This window comes from Saxophila tyrrhenica, assembly GCF_035928015.1.
Source record: "Saxophila tyrrhenica strain CCFEE 5935 chromosome Unknown scaffold_34, whole genome shotgun sequence".
Lineage (NCBI taxonomy): Eukaryota > Fungi > Ascomycota > Dothideomycetes > Mycosphaerellales > Extremaceae > Saxophila > Saxophila tyrrhenica.
In genome coordinates this window covers 23215-38850 of record NW_027041766.1, presented here as the reverse complement: position 1 = coordinate 38850, position 15636 = coordinate 23215, and the positions used below count along the sequence as shown (strand labels likewise).

At 54.9% G+C, this 15636-nt stretch overlaps 7 protein-coding genes across 7 annotated transcripts; 3 read left to right on the top strand and 4 right to left on the bottom strand.

Moving 5' to 3' along the window:
• Positions 1-728: 728 nt before the first annotated feature.
• Positions 729-2258, bottom strand: EHD3 (3-hydroxyisobutyryl-CoA hydrolase; the record flags this gene model as incomplete). The annotated part of the gene is made up of 2 exons (XM_064808382.1): positions 729-2147; positions 2208-2258. The coding sequence occupies 2 exons, from the start codon at positions 2256-2258 to the stop codon at positions 729-731; spliced, it is 1470 nt and encodes a 489-aa protein (XP_064653431.1).
• A 276-nt stretch (positions 2259-2534) lies between these two features.
• LTR77_011170 (uncharacterized protein) lies at positions 2535-3494 on the bottom strand (the record flags this gene model as incomplete). The annotated part of the gene is made up of 1 exon (XM_064808381.1): positions 2535-3494. One exon carries the CDS (start codon positions 3492-3494, stop codon positions 2535-2537), a length of 960 nt encoding a protein of 319 aa, XP_064653430.1.
• A 489-nt stretch (positions 3495-3983) lies between these two features.
• LTR77_011169 (uncharacterized protein) lies at positions 3984-4994 on the bottom strand (the record flags this gene model as incomplete). Its single annotated transcript, XM_064808380.1, has 3 exons — positions 3984-4505; positions 4568-4798; positions 4860-4994. The coding sequence occupies 3 exons, from the start codon at positions 4992-4994 to the stop codon at positions 3984-3986; spliced, it is 888 nt and encodes a 295-aa protein (XP_064653429.1).
• A 3673-nt stretch (positions 4995-8667) lies between these two features.
• LTR77_011168 (uncharacterized protein) lies at positions 8668-10760 on the top strand (the record flags this gene model as incomplete). Its single annotated transcript, XM_064808379.1, has 7 exons — positions 8668-9350; positions 9401-9535; positions 9597-9726; positions 9782-9886; positions 9952-10159; positions 10215-10268; positions 10324-10760. The coding sequence occupies 7 exons, from the start codon at positions 8668-8670 to the stop codon at positions 10758-10760; spliced, it is 1752 nt and encodes a 583-aa protein (XP_064653428.1).
• A 694-nt stretch (positions 10761-11454) lies between these two features.
• LTR77_011167 (uncharacterized protein) lies at positions 11455-12303 on the top strand (the record flags this gene model as incomplete). Its single annotated transcript, XM_064808378.1, has 2 exons — positions 11455-11821; positions 11876-12303. 2 exons carry the CDS (start codon positions 11455-11457, stop codon positions 12301-12303), a joined length of 795 nt encoding a protein of 264 aa, XP_064653427.1.
• A 668-nt stretch (positions 12304-12971) lies between these two features.
• On the top strand, positions 12972-13405 carry LTR77_011166 (uncharacterized protein; the record flags this gene model as incomplete). Its single annotated transcript, XM_064808377.1, has 2 exons — positions 12972-13102; positions 13159-13405. The coding sequence occupies 2 exons, from the start codon at positions 12972-12974 to the stop codon at positions 13403-13405; spliced, it is 378 nt and encodes a 125-aa protein (XP_064653426.1).
• Positions 13406-14179: 774 nt separating this feature from the next.
• Positions 14180-15253, bottom strand: LTR77_011165 (uncharacterized protein; the record flags this gene model as incomplete). Its single annotated transcript, XM_064808376.1, has 2 exons — positions 14180-14574; positions 14689-15253. The coding sequence occupies 2 exons, from the start codon at positions 15251-15253 to the stop codon at positions 14180-14182; spliced, it is 960 nt and encodes a 319-aa protein (XP_064653425.1).
• Positions 15254-15636: the final 383 nt, after the last annotated feature.

Below are 15636 nucleotides of genomic sequence, written 5' to 3'. Positions count from 1 at the left end.
TTTGTGATGCCTTGCATGGCCACGAGGCGTGGTGGGAAGGCGGGACGCGGTATGTCTCCTCACACGGGAGGAACGAGCCAACAACAACGTGAAAGCGGCAGAGCGCAGGGTCAGAAGGACGAGGGAGCCGGCTGCTTCCATGAAACCTTTCACGACAGCCGTCGTCCAGCGCCAAGTTGTCCGGTATACCTTATGTAAATGTCGAGTATCCAAGGCAAGGCGCGACTAAGCGTGTTTGTGTTCTGGAATCACGGAGACGTTGCGAGCAGTGGCACAGGTCCACCGCAGCAGTACGCTCCCCTCATGCCGTATGTCCAAACCCAATGTCGCCATCCTTCAAGCTCTTGACGATCCCATACGACACCGTAGATGGCAGCGTGTTGTGGTGGGAGGTAGAGCAGAGGTGTTGTTGTTCTCCGCCAGCGGTGCAGAATTGCGCCATCAAGATGCGCCAAGCTTGAGCTGGATTGCGGCAGGCGAGAAGTGAGCCATTGTTGTACTGCAGGATGGCGTGCGTTTGAGGCAAAATGATGAGGATATTGGGATGATGTACAACTTTCCGGGTATCTACCCACATTGAGAGGTAGCCTGTGATGGTGCAAGAGTGTACCGGCACACCTCCTGCTCCCCCGAGTTTGCTTGAATATTGACGAATTGTGTACATCTATCCCTTCCCCAAGTCCATACATTTACACACCTCCGTGCAAGGCTAACAAGCGTGCTGCTCTCTACCTCAAGACAGCAACAGCACCATCCTTGATCGCCGTCTTCCTCGCCAGCACCTCCTCCACCTTCTCCTTCACTCCCTGCTTTCCCGCAGCTCTCTGCACAAAATGCTTCATTACCGCCTCGTGATCCCTGGGCCGATTCTGATCAATATAGTCCTCGATGGTCTTTTCCTTGGGCAACCCAATGTCCGCAGAGTAGGGGTATTCGATATAATCACTCCCCTCGCCACTCGTCAACAGCTGCAGATGCAAAGTGGATATAGGCGGGAAGAACTGTTGCACTGCCTCATTGGTCACCTCGTCAAGAGTAGCAGGAGTCCAGGAAGGAGTGCGTCGAGGCTTATCGATGAGCAAAGCAGAGACACCCTCAACAAAGTCCGGATGTTCCATGAAGCGGCTCGCAATGCCTTGCTCGCGAATGAACGTATCGGCGATGCTCCATTTAAGCGAGTCGCGGAGCTGCTTGTAGGTGACTTTGACGGACGTTGGAGACCGTTGAAGAATAGTCTTCTTGGTCTTCCTGGCCCAGTCGATGATTTCGGTACCGCCTGGCGAACTAGGGTCCCGGTCAGCGATCTCTTGAAGCATGTCCAGACAGGCTTCGACAGTTCTGTTGGCGGGTTGGAAGCAGTAGTCGACGGCGCGGCGGATGTTGCCTCCTACGGGTGCTGATAGCGGCTGGTCGTGTGGTAGACCAGTGCTGAACTCGTCGATGGTGGTGTTGATGATACGTAGGCGATGGTCCATGGAATCATTATCCTTGAAGTCTAGTTCTGACAGCCGAGCTTCGAGGTCTGGTAAGGAAGACGAGTGGATGTAGTGGGTTGCGACACCGGCGTAGAAGGCGTTAGCGCCTTTGAGCTGTTCGCTGGTGAGCGCAAGGTACATCCCGAGCTGCCCGTCCATTCGAGGTAGGAAGAAGGAAGCGCCGACGTCTGGGAAGAAACCAATGGTCGTCTCCGGCATGGCAAAGACAGTGTTCTCTGTAGCAATTCGGAAGGGGGCATTGATGCTGAGTCCAACACCTCCTCCCATAGTTATGCCGTCCAGGAATGCCACATACGGCTTCGAGTATGTCGCAATGAAGTGGTCGAGCTTGTATTCCAGGCTGAAGAAGTCCTTGCTCTTGTCCTGCCCTTCCTTGCCCTGCTTGTTCCAGTTCGCCAGACCAGCTACATCGCCGCCCGCGCAGAAAGCCCTTCCCTCTCCCTTGATCACCACCACATTGGCCATCTGGCTCTTGCCCCATTCTGCCAGCCGGGGCAGGATCTTACGGCACATGCTGCCATCGAGCGAGTTGAGCTTCTTCGGCCGGTTGAGCGTGATTGTGCGCACGCCATGCTGCGAGCCGAAGAGGACATCGTTCGGCTCGTCACCCGGCTCTTCTCTGATATCGCTGGCGGTGGTCGCATAAGTAAACTATCCCGGCTATTGTCAGTCAGTGAACAAGACGTGCTTGTCGCTGGAACTGTTTCTCACCTTGAATGTCTGCCTCATCGACGGGTCCAGGATCTTTGCTCGAAGCGGCATGCTGGAGAGGACAGTTGTGCGCGGCGCAAATCTGCTACACGTTCGGAGGAGCATTGTGTAGGTGGCAGAAGCATAGCATCATTCAGAGGTGTAGCTCGTTCAATGGCACTGCTGAGCTTCCTCATCCTCGGCTACACAAGAAAACGTCCGAGATTGAGCCGACACGGTACCACGAGCACATATGAGGTACGATCTCAACACACAGACTCAAACGATACGGAACACGTTGAGAGCTCAAGGCTGTTTAAAGGGCGTAGCTTTCAGCTATCTCTGTTGCTACAATCTCGCTCCATGAGGTCTCCTAAACCGCCCAACATGACCTCCGTACATTGGTGCGCCCTTCCAATGCGAGAACCAATTCCGCGAGCTTCTTGCGGTACTATCGCTCGTCTTAGCATCACCATCTTGAGGATCGCCCGTTGCCACTCGTTTCGCACCCTGCCACAGCGCTGGCCCAGGGCAGTGGTATTTGGCGATCTTCTGGTGGATGCTGATGTCGATGCCAGGGTCGGTCTCTTTGTACAGCTCACGGCCAAGGCGGCAGTCAACCCCAGCTTCACATGGATCCGCGCTTGTGCTGGCAGATTCTGAGTTTTGGATGTCCAGGTTGATGCACTGCGGAAACATCTGCGCATGGCCCTCGTGTCCGGCACCCATGAGTGCGAAGAGTTCAGTTCGTAGAACGTGCGGACCTGATAGCGTAGACGGTATCGTGACGCTCCAAGTGTTGTTGGCATCTCGCAGGATGTCTGTGCCCCAGCGGCCAAAGGTTCCAACGCCATCAGCAGTCATATGCGGAGATTGGAGCATTCCTTTCTCCGCGATCTTGAAGAACTTCAGATCCTCCACTGAAGCGTCGCGGCAGTCGCCTTCACATGAAGCCATGTAATCGAGCACTGGGCCTTCGTGTGTCGGCCGCCACGGTCCTCCTTCGGGAGTCTCCCATGTCAACTCCAACGTATCGCCAGGTTTGACAGGAATCACAAGAGACCCGGGAGTAGCATTCACATGACATGCGACATTGTTAGTGCCCACGTCCTTGCTGAAGACTGGGTTATGTTGGCCGTAGTTGTCCGAGTACCAGACTGCAGATGGCATTTTCCCGACGGATCGAAGGTGCCACGAAGGGTCGGCGCCGGGGTAGTGTTTTCCGTTTACCGTGACGCCAGAGACCCAGCCATGTGCAGATACTGCCGGGATGGCGATCAAAGTCGCAAGAGCCAGGAGACGTCCCATGGTGCAATGCATGCTTGAGATACGGTCGCTAGTAAAGATGGTCCAGCGAAAGTGCTACCAGCGCAACTCTAAATTCTAGCAATAAGAATTGTAGTGAATTTAAGAGTCGATCAACGGCATGGAGAGAAAGAAAGAGTGTGTTGCGGAGTGAGGTGGTCGGCTCGAAGTAAAACACCTACAAGTACGAGCCTTGAAGGCAGGGACTCACGGTGACCCCAGAAGCAGGGAGCATAGACGAAAACAATGCGTCTCATCATGCGACAATGCTGATCGGCTAGACGACAAAGCGGAATGTGAATGGGGATAAAAAGAGGCACGATGAAACAAAGGCGCTTGCAGTTCGGGAAGTAAAACAAGGAGTGAAGTCAGCTGGGCTGGAATGTACGCATGGCAAGATGAGGCCTACTGTGACGATTTGATACCGAGATATCAACTACATGGATGTATCCGTCTTCAGCCGGCGGTCAGAAACATTCACCTGCTGTCTTTCTAATCGATCTCTCTGAGATGGGGATGCTGACATGCTCCCCCCATGAGCCGCTCAGTGTACATGGCAAGACCGATACTCTGCATCTTCTCTCCGTTGATATGCGAGAGGAATTCGTTTCCACGACGACGTAGCCATTCGGCCATTGCACTATGCTCGCACTCGGAGGAAGGATTGCCATGTCTCCAGTAGGCTCCCCAAGCGTGCTGAAGGTTCTGCAGACCGACCATACACCCGTAAGGAGCCATTGAGGCGAAGTAATCCACACTCATGGAGATGAGCTTCGCGCATCGAAGCTCTTCTGCCTGCAGTTCCGGTAGCGATGGCCAACTGATTGAGGCTCCACTGGCATAGAGAGTCTGCAAAAGACCGCTCAAGATGATCTTGGATGACCATATGAGGTTGAGCCCGGTGACGTTGAGGAATTGGTCGTCGTCCCACTTAAATGAGAAAGGCACCAGTCCTGCCTCTTCGGGAGTCTTTGTTGGCACTTTGTGCATAGGAAGACCAAATGCGTTGTCCGCCTACGAAGCAGAACGTTGTCAGCTTTCTTTTACGTCTAATGAAGACTGGATGCAGAACTCACAGCCCAGTCCAGACCCATCAGTTCCTGTGCAAGCTCAACAGCCTTGCGGCTGGCTTTCTCGTCTTCAGCATCCTCCCGGACTGCCCGGACAAGATTTGTTAAGCGTCCCCACTTAGTCAAGACATAGCACCGATGACCCGTCCACGACGCAATCTCACGATCGAAGGTGGGTGTCATGCTGAGCCATTCCCGAGTGTCGAACACTGAAGGCTTGTTCGTTACAAGAGCTTGCTGCCACCAACGTTAAGATCGTCAGCAGACTGGAGGGCGTAAGAGGTGGGGCGAGACGCACCGCTTGAGCGTATGTGGAATGGAACAGCAAGCGCTCGAACTCTCCTTTCTCACAGAATTGCGGTCCAACAGCAAGGAAGATGTTGATTGCGCCATACGAGTGCGAGATCCATGCTCGAGTCTCGCTACCGGCCATGATCCTGTCGTTGATCAGTCAGCATCCGCCGCTCAAGCGCAGCGTGCACGCAGTCGAGGGAACGTTTACTCGTAAAGCATCAGCATCTTAGTAGCAGCGATGACCTCCCCAGTTACACGCTCGGCACGCTCGGTCACCCTATCACGCAGTAATGCCAAAGCTCTGCTGTATCGATGCCGGCTCTGCTGGAGCGCAGCACCGTCAAAAGTATACCTTGCTTTGTGTCCAGTAACAAGACATGCAATGGCCCGATCTAAGACATGACAGTGGCCAATTCGAACCAAGCACATGTCCATCCAGGATCCCAGGATACGCAGCCTCATTCCCGCTGATGTGGCAGAGTAAAGTACAGCTCCGAACTCGCATTTCAGCCGATAGGTGTCACTTGAGGGTGGCGGCCTCGGAGACACGCTCTTGCGATCCAGTCGTTGCTTGGGCCTACTCAGTCTTCCATCTGTAGCGACATCGACTGGCTTGAATGTGTGATAGCGCCCGTTGCCGCTGGGAGGCTGCTTGGAAGACCTGATGGCCAGAGTGACTCCGCTTCCGTCGCCATTGGGCCACCTAGCGGCATTGACACCACTGTCGCTCTCCCCGCCACTGCAGTCCGTATGGCAATGGTGCACAAACTTGGAGACCTCATGATTGTACCTGCATCCTACTCCGCGATCCGCGCAGCCAGAGCAGGAAGGTCGAGCTTCGTTGCACTGTATACGGTGAGCAATTGGCGCCCCGAGGAGCAAGCACTATGTAGCTGCAGTCACCTTGCGTTTCCGACGACGGCAGTCGTCGCAGCGCCCGCTTCTAATTACCGCCATCGTAGTAGAGGGTGACGGTACAAGCTCTGAATTGCCAGGAGAGGAAGGGAAGGCGAGGGGTCGTGGTTTTTTCTCGTCATGCACGGCGGTCGGCCATGGAGTACTTACCAACGTTCATGTTGAAGATGAATACGAGAGGCTGAGGAGAACATGGCTGAGAGGAGACAGGCAGTTGGTTGTGGAATGGGGAATCGGGTAATGATCGATGGCAGACATCCTATACCTACCGCAGTATACAGCCAGTTGGCTGGGCCATGGATTGGTTCTACCAACCAATTGACCGAATGCAGCCTTGAGGTACAGTTTTGAGAAAGAAGAGACAGCGTTGAATCTCAGCTCCTGCTGAAGTGCGAACGTGATCGACACTTGGAATGCCGCTTTTGGATCGCGCCTCCTGCCAAGTTAGGGAATGTGTCTTACGACCTCACTTCTGCCCATACAATTGACCTTCTGTTGCGAGTACGGCTACGCACATCAATTATGTTCGAAAGCTGGAAAGAGCGGCATCCGTGGCTGGCTTGGTATCTCTGCAGCGGTATGGAGGCCCTACCGCTTGGAGCGCGTCGTCGGCAACGGTGATGGGACGACGGCCTGAAGATCCCGTGTCAATGATGGCTCGTACAGATTGACACTCGAAGCACACATGGACTCTCAGCCGCGAGAATTCTGGGAGCGGGTGCAGCTCATACGTCTGCCTCGCATGCACCAAGATTTACATCAAAACTCGAGATGAGTTGGCAGAAGAGATGAACACTGCGGTTGAAGTTATACTCTTCGCTGGAGCTGCTCGTTGACATGAAGAGGTGCCAGTGGTACATCACTGCACAAGTTGTGCTCAAACAAGAAAGGATCAAGGGGTCGTATCTCGTGTCTCCCGGCTCAAGCAGTCGTCTCGGCCTAAGAGTGTACTCCTCTGCAAGGGACGAAGTCTTTGCCCGCCCGGCAAGGTAGGGAACCGGAAGCAGGAGACGCCACGACACAACCATGGCATTTCCTGCTTGGCCACTGGATTTATAATGCACCACGTTCGTCAGTCTGCAACGCCGCCATGAGAGCTTGGGCCTGGTCGCCGTACGCAACCGGACACCAAGGCTTCGCTGGCTCACACTCTTGAGAATCACGGCTCTTACGGCTGCGGGGCTCTGGAGCTGCACAGCATTCGCGAAATAGAGCTGTGCATCCTGGTTGACTGAACAACTATGGCCGAGTCAGCATCCAATGTCTCTCGAGCAACCTTCTGACCGACGGAACCACTGGACTGCTACGCCCGGAGGTCATGTGCTCAACCATGCATTCGGACGGCCTATGGACATTACGGCTGTTTCGCAAGTGCTGTGTGATCCGCTATGACTCTCTAAGGATGGGCTGCCTTCGGCCAGGACAGAAAACCCTTGGCGAAAGAACGCGAACCACAAACAACGCCCGTAGTCATGCGTCTGCGATCCTACGGAAGGCTGAGTTGCGGGTATGTTATTTCTGAAAGCGACCGCTCCACAATCCGAGCTGAACAGCTCCCGTGTCTGGTGAGATGTCCATAGCAAAGCCACTGATCAGCTTCCGATGCGCACCTTGCCATGCACTTCTACACAATAGCAAGATCCTACACTCAGGTAATGTGACGGAGGTGGAAATCCTCGACAACCTCAAGAGCAGCGGCCGCTTCAAGCAACATCCAGACGAATGCCCACGTGTCGACCGATACTGGTGCGAAGACAGGCATCCCCGGTTACGGTCAGCATCGGAGTCCCGGATCTGTATGTTTCACGAAGAACCGGACCTCGCGAACCTGGTATCAACGCTTCGCCGGTGCCACTCGCACTCGCGTGCTTGTTCCCCCCCTCCCATTCCTCGCACGCACCACAGCTGCAGAGACGACACAGCAGATGATGAGGCTTTCAGACTGCCTTTGCTGAGAACGGAATCCATTGACGCCTTTCTATTGACTTCCTCGCGATTACTCATACAGTGGATGAGAACTACGCCAGCAGCAGTGCCGATTTACACATCTCATTCCGGCTGTCTGGGACCAACTATGCGACTAACATGCTTCTTCAACGACTAAGACTTGGTGTCAAAGTCGTTTGAAAGATCTGCGAAGAGGATTCAGAAGGATGGCGGTGCGCACAAAGCTTGAACGCCAACCCCAGATTTAATCATGCTCTGAAACAAATCCGACTATCCGGGAGGTAAATTCAGCACCAAGATACGGCAAGAGCTGCAAGACACGGTAAGCCATGCAGCTACTAATGCTTAGCGTTGTTGGAAATGGCAAGCTGTACGCCACGACTCTGATCTCAAGCTTCTTTGGTGCCTCCGCGGCATGCTTCTCATCTCTTGTGATCCTTCGCTTTCTCTAGCTTCACTTTGCAACATCACTTCGCCCACCGTCTGTGTCGTTGCCCAAGTCTGTACATCCTTCTCATTTTGTTGTGTCAGCTCTGAATCCTACCGTCTTCCTTCTCTCCACTGCACCGGAACATGGGGTAATCGACATCGTGGGAGTGTCCACCTACATTACTGGCTGTTCGAACCTGACGCTCAGACCCTATACCGCGACTTCAACACATCGTGCTGAGATGCCTCGCCGCTACTGGCTCTACTTGGGTCGAATGGACGGCAGAATTGACTTCACAGCTGAGGTCAAGGGGACTGCGACAGGTGGGGAGGGGTGACAGATGCTGGAGGGTGCCGTCGTGGTTGCGATGATGGCAATGCTGCGCGTGGACGTCTACAAAAGCACGGCGGTATCCTGTGAAATTCAGGTCTTCATCAGCATAGCATCGTTTGCTACTCGGCATCTCCGTCCAGACTCTGGCAATCCAGGCTGAGCTTTCGGCAGGTCAACAGCGACCAAAATGCATCACTCCATCGCAGCGTTGAGCGCTGTGCTCGCCATGGTCATCGACGTATCGGCCATTGCTTTCCCTCAAGCTACCACGACTCCAACAACCGATGCCTTGACGGTATTGTGCTCGGCCATTGCCGACGGCGCCAGTACTCCTTCGGCCTGCCAGACCGCCGCTACCCCCTCGACTGCTGCTGCCCCGTACTGCACGAACTTTGCAGACCCTCACTACTGCGGCACCGGCATCGACTACTGCACTTGCAGCAATGGCGCTTTCTCAATCGCTTCTGGCAGCAATCCGTGCCCGTATACCACCGACCCAGGGTCTGACCTGGCCTACACCACGCCTACATGCTCTTCCACCGCTGCATCCCCAACTGCCACGGTGCCTGATGCCTGCGCCAGCGGCTCGCAGGCCAGCGACGACACGGCTTCCTGCTGGAGTGACCTCGGACTCACGGACTACGTCAACTCCTGGTGGGAGGACAACCAGGACAGCTGCGGCGGGACTGTCGTTCACCCGAATGAGGACGGTGATCCAGACATGAGCTTCGCGAACTGCTGGTACAAGATCGTCCTTCCAGACCAGTTCCCTGTGCAGTGTGACATTCTTAGTACTGGTAATGGCTGCAAAGAGCCGAGCTGGGGCTGGTTCGATGGCGATGATGCTGTTCAGCAGTTCTGGGTGACTTGGTTCGTACTCATGATTGCCGATCGAATGCATTGGCTGACGGCAATTGCAGGTCCATCTACAATGTCAACCAATGGTTTACGAACTTGAACTCCGCCATCACCGCGGCTGGATCTGAGGTCGAGGGCATTACTGGCAAAGTCGAGACGTCGTTCAACGAGCCTGAAGTGCCGTCGACTCCAGCTTGGTTCGTCAAATGTAGGTCCCTGAGCGCGTGGATAGCAGGCTGACTGAGTGCTGGCAAATAGGGAGTACGTCCTTGATGGCCTTGTTTTCGCAACCAGCCTGTGGGCTGAAGGCTCTGAGATTGAAAAAGCACTCGTGAGAGTCATCCCGCAGACGTTTGCTCTCACAACCAAAGTCTACCCGCAGGGCGAGGTACAAGTCTATCGATTGTGTTCGAGACGTCACAGAGACTAATGTCGGGCTGCAGGTGGAGGGTGTTGTCGAGCAGTGGTCCGATATCGAGGGTGCGATCTCAGAGTTCATCAGATCCTGGGCAGACGACGTTGGTAATGGTATCGAGCTCGTTGAAAATGTATGTCACAGAGTCCCCTCTCTCGGAATCATCGCTTGGAAATAATTGCTGACCTCGCCTCGCAGGACGAGCCGACTTTTGTTTCATTCGCGGAGGCAGGCTCCTTTACTTCGGGAGTGCGGGACTTGTCTGGCCTGACTGACTCCATCTATACTGTTATTGGAACAGAGCTGGTTTCTGTGACTGCTGCCACAGTCGGCTACATTATTACTAGGACCGCCGGGCAGAGCATCGCCGACGTTCAGGCGACTTCGGATCTCCAGTGGGATGTTGGTGAGTTGCTTCGTACGCTCATATCGACGGTAACACAATACTAACGCAGCTATAGATTGCGGCGACGGCTACGACTCGATCGGAATCTGCGGTCCCTGGTACTACGATGGTAAGATCCACTGGCACGCCCAAACACTGTGCACCGAAAGCTGACTGTCTGCCAGGCACTGACACCTACAGCTTGACCAATCAGCAGAAGTGGCAGCAAGACGAATCCGACCTGATGCAGCTCCTCTTCGAAGGCGACTCTCCCCTCGCGGACGCCAACATCTTCTTCACGGGCTCCTTGAAATGTAGCCAGACCTCCGGCAAGAACGGCGGTGGTGCGGCGAGTCTCGGTGACGACTACACGACCTTCAACTGCCTCGCCAACAACCGAGTCTGCACCTGGGCTTGGGAAGACTCCGACCTCGAAAACAGCTACTTCCTTCCCGACTGCACCGATGACGACGTACCCAATGTCTTTGATTTTAAGTGCTGCACGGGCACGTACGACAATTGCGGCCAGTGTGCGCCTTTTGCTTACTTTGGGCCGGCGATTGAGACGGACGATGACGTTAAGCTGTGCCACACTAACTGCGGTGGTGGTGAGGTGGAGTAGACGTGGTTGGTGAGATGGTGTTCGCTTCTCAGGGATTGGTCAAGACAGCATGCTAACAATGTCCTGCAGTGGAGGTACTGATCTCTTGTCCCACTTTTACTAGGACAGAAAGCATTGGTCAGGGGTCTATTTTATCTCGATCGTTAAGCACATCAGTAAATACTCGGTCACTCATGCCTCTGTTTAATACCGACTCCTCATCTGTTCTTACACGTCACACGAAGCTGGCCAATTGATCAAGGTGCTGACGCAAAACATGGGTGCTGTGTCCTCGCTCTTTGCAACACACTCCACTCGTATCAACCTGCCACTCGAACGACCACCCTGCGATGCATTGCATTCATGGCAGTCTACTCAAGTACAGCAAGAGGTTGGGCACATCCCTTAACATCACCCCTCTGAGTGCGATCCCTCCGGGTCTTTGGGGCAGTGCATCAGCTTCCTGATCTTTCCTTCACATGCGGCACAGGCGAAGCGCTGAGGTCGGGTGTCCACATCAGCCAATGAATAAACGCCCGGATGGACTTTTGGCCCAGGTTCACACGAGGCTGAGGAGCATCCTAGAACACATGCGTCTTACTGCTGGCGGAATCCTTCAAAGTCGTCGTGCTCGACCCCCGAACTGCTGGCACAGAGTTGGCGGCTGCCTTTCGTACTGCTCAAGAATGTCTGTTTAGCAAGGTGGTCTACCAATATGACATCTATCGAGCGCTTCGACTTTCACAACCCCGATGAACCGGGAGAGGAACCCCTCTACGACACTTTGTTCGATATACTCAGCCAGGCACTTCAACCAGACGCTGAGTTGTCACTCGGTAGTGCGGTGGAACAACTTTCAGCAACTATACCAAGTGAACAAGATCATTCGTCGGGTATGGGCACGTTCCTGCCGACGTGCTATGAGCTTGCCGCGCAGATTCCGTACAATCATGCGTCTCTGGTGAAAGTGATCACAATCATGGATATGGTCATTGCCTCGAACGCAGCTGTACAAGGCAGATCAGACAACAGGTCGTTTAAGTATCAGACATTGAGCGAGACTCTGCGAGACTGGTGGAACAGTAAGTCAACTCGTACATCCATACCAAAGCGCACACATAGACAATATCATCCAGGCAGCGATCCCTCCGAGTCGCCGCAGCACTACATCAGTTTCCAGACATTCGCGGCTCACGTCCTCTCACGAGGGATGGGAAGAGGCACCCATCTAGCACAGTGGACTCTGCAGATGGCTTTCGAGGACCGCAAAAAAGAAAGCATGACTCCTCTGTACCTAGAGGCATATGTGATGGCTGCATCGCAATGGATTGTGATCTATGGCGAGGAGATCTACCGTGACGCAGTGGCCGGCGGACAAGGATGGTTCTTTAAAAAGTCTTCGACGGATCTAACCCTGAAGCATTGGCGCAGGTGGAAGAAGGATTTTCGAGGTGTCGCTGGTGGCAAGAGTCGCGGCGGCATCGATTCTGGGGAGGAGTGCAAACGCCTGGCGGCTTCTGCAGCGGAGGCGATGGATGAGCTCGAGCTGAAGAAGGGGCAGTGACAAGGCTCAGTGGGGAGGTCGTGCAGCTCCATGATGCTCGGGAAATCTTGACCGGTGCTTGATGTTAGACCTAGCACCAGCAAGAGTAAGGTAGAACAAGAAGAACTGATGTCTACCTTTCGTCAATGCCAGAACGTGAAGGTTGTGGCTTCCTTAGCGAGATTGTAGAGTCCTTGATCCTGATTGAAGTACAGCAAGGTCATGTGTTGTCTTCGACGTCAAGCGGTGAATGTGGTTGTGAAGTACGGCTATTGGGGATGTCAGGCCAAAATTTCCCGGCGATACGTTCTGCCGATAAGGCCCGGGCCGTGACGTGGCTGGTCTACCTAACCAACCCCTGCATTCAACGGCTGTCCCTGACCTGAATTGGACCAGATCGATTGCGCGTCGCCTGCACCTCATCCTTCACTCCAACGTACCTGCCACAATTCACAGTCGCTACTGCCTCATACTCGACAATAAGAGGATCGCCACTGCCACTGCCAACCCCCCGAAATCGCAATTACGACCGGAGCCAGTTGAACAGAAGACGACGTCCATTGCCACAGAAGAGCATCACAGCTACACCAACACACGATACCACAGCAGCTTGGAAGTACACTTTCTGCGGCATACTTCGCAGCCCAATACACTCCAGCACATCTACCACATACTTCAATTCCATCGCCATGCGCCTCACCACCATCTCCTGCCTCCTGGCAGCCCTCACCTCCGCCTACACCGTGCTCGCAGAGTCTCTCCCCCAGCAAACCCCCTCACCCTCCGCAGAGCTCATCGAAGAGCGGATACGCCACCTTGAGTGAGTCTATTCCTTCCACGTCCCCATCAACCAGCCACTAACACCTCCCTCTCCAGACCCCGCCAAGGCGGCGTCGGCGTCGTCCCAGACGCAACCCGCGCCGCCGGCGTCCAAGCCCCGGCCATCACCGTCTACGACAGCGGCGACAAAGCCCTGACTTACACCCAACTCTTCTCCGCCGTCCCAGACCAATGGCCGAGCGCGAAGCGCGGACGGATCGGCTACGGCAACTTGCAAAAGCGGGATGATGTGCCGGAGCAGGCAGTTGAGACGGGTATTGCTGGGCGGATACGCATGACATGAGATTCGAGAATGATCAGTGCGCTGATGTGATCTTGCGAATAGTTGTGCAGACGGCGACGCGGATGGTGGTTGTGGAGATGGTGACGGAGGTGGTGACGCAGCCGTTGCAGAGGGTTACGGAGATTGTGGTGGTGGAAACGATGGCGGTGTACAGCAATCGGACAATATTCAATGGCACCGCGAGCGCTGGCAACGTCAACCGCCCGGCGGCTGCGCGGGGAACTGGACTGCGCGGAACAGGACGTGTGGCCAGTGGGCTTCTCGCGACCGGATATGGAACTGCACCCACGGCTTCAAGATGAGCGGGCAGATGGCCGGCAATGTGAACATATATGTGCTTTGGATTGACAGGCGGTCTTTGGATTCAGGCATGGCGTTTGGAAAGGGTACTGGCGACTGTTGGGATACAGGCTTACACTTGTACAGAATACATAGCTACGATAATGTGCATCATGTATCATACACGCCCATCGCGCACCGACTACGTTCTTTCCGTTTCGCGATTAACAGCTTGAGCGGAGCACAAGGAAGGAATCCACCTCTTTGGCCGTCTCAACAAGACGCTCAGTCTTCTACCTTGGAGTCTTGCTCAGTTCCCGAGTCGTCATCTTTCACTCGCACCATCTCACCCTCGAGTTCGGGCGCCATGCCCAGTCAAACTCCTTACCAGTTCTGCCAACTCAGTAAGCTGCACATCCTTTGCTCACTTGGAGCAAGGCCGGACAGATAATGGGGAGACCCCAGCGACACTGTGCGCACTGCCACAATGTCCCTCTAAAGCACCGAGACGAAGCTCGAATCGTACACAAAGATCCAAGGCAAAACGAACAGCCAGATCGAAGCCAGCTCCCAACGCCGACTGCTCGCCGCATTCTCCGTAGCCGCTGGATCATAGACCGTTTGATTGACGACCATATCCGGGTGGTGCGTGAAGAAGAATGTTCGGCCAGTAGTATTCCCGTTGTTGCCGAAGGCATTCGGTGCGACGGACTGGGTCGGTACCTCGCAGGTCTTGCCGGAGCTACTTGCCTTGCCAGGAGGACAGAAGGACTGGTAGATGGAGTTGCGAGTGGAGTTGGTGGAGTTGAAGTAGGCTTTCACGTAGCTGACTGTCATCACCGCGTCGGAGAGGGGTGGGCCGTGGGACCAGAAGGGGTTACCGTTTGACCCTGCGATGCGGTGTTGTCAGACATGTCTTCTGACTTGACTCTCCGAACCTCGAGGCCTGACTTCAATCCCAGTTCAAGCCCCCTCTGGTGATAGAGAAGATAGCAATGACTTACAATGCGAAATATGCACCCTCCCAGCACTACTCGGCACATTCTCCCCCGTGCTCCAGACCATCCCCCCATTCAAGTAATACTCCACCCTCCCCGGCAGCCAGTCAAACCGATACTCATTATAGTCCTCACTCGGCGCCGACTCCAGCCTCCACACCATCTGCTTCGACCCTTCCACCGCCTCGTCCCCTTGCAGATCCACGGTAGTGTTCTGCACGACCAGATGAACGGGCCAGCCCTCGCCCTTCCCCTTCCCACCGACCTGCTCTGCCGATAAGACTTCCACGTCCAGTTCCTGCGAGTCGTTGCGGTAGAAGTAGAATGCCGCGCACGTCCCGTTGACGGACGAAGTCTTCATCGCGATTCTGAAGCTGCCGTACAAGATGTCGTCGCGCTCGGACACGATTTCTGCTGAAGGCACTAGCTCTCCTTCTTCACCCTCTTCGTGCACGAGGGCGCTGCGCACCCAGAGCTGGAGACCGGGATGACCGCCTAGGACATCTCGCCCGCCGTAGTCGTGGGGGGTGGAGTGGTAGTTTGTGATCAGGTTGAAGCTCTGCTTCGCCATGCCGTAAGGTCCGGAGGAGTCCGTAGCGGGCGTGGAGTAGTTCTGCGAGATCCAGCCGGTAGAGTGGGTGGTGTTGAAATTGAGGTCGGTGAGGTGGAGGAAGTCGGTTTCGAAGAGGTCGGTGAAAAGGGCGTGGGTAGGGGAGTGGGTGGTGTTGACTGTGTAGCCGCATTCGCAGGCTGCGAGAGCTGATGCCGCGAAGATGGGCAGCGAAAGGAGAACCCAGATGTTGCCCGAGGTAGCGACAGCGCTGGGTCATTTGGGAGTATCTCTGGCGATGTCAGATCGTTCGTGTTTGTCAAGAAGCTGATATTGCCCGGCAGGCTAGAACGGTGCTGGCAAGCATTCGAGCGCACCTCTCTCTTTCTTCCAGTAGCCTTATG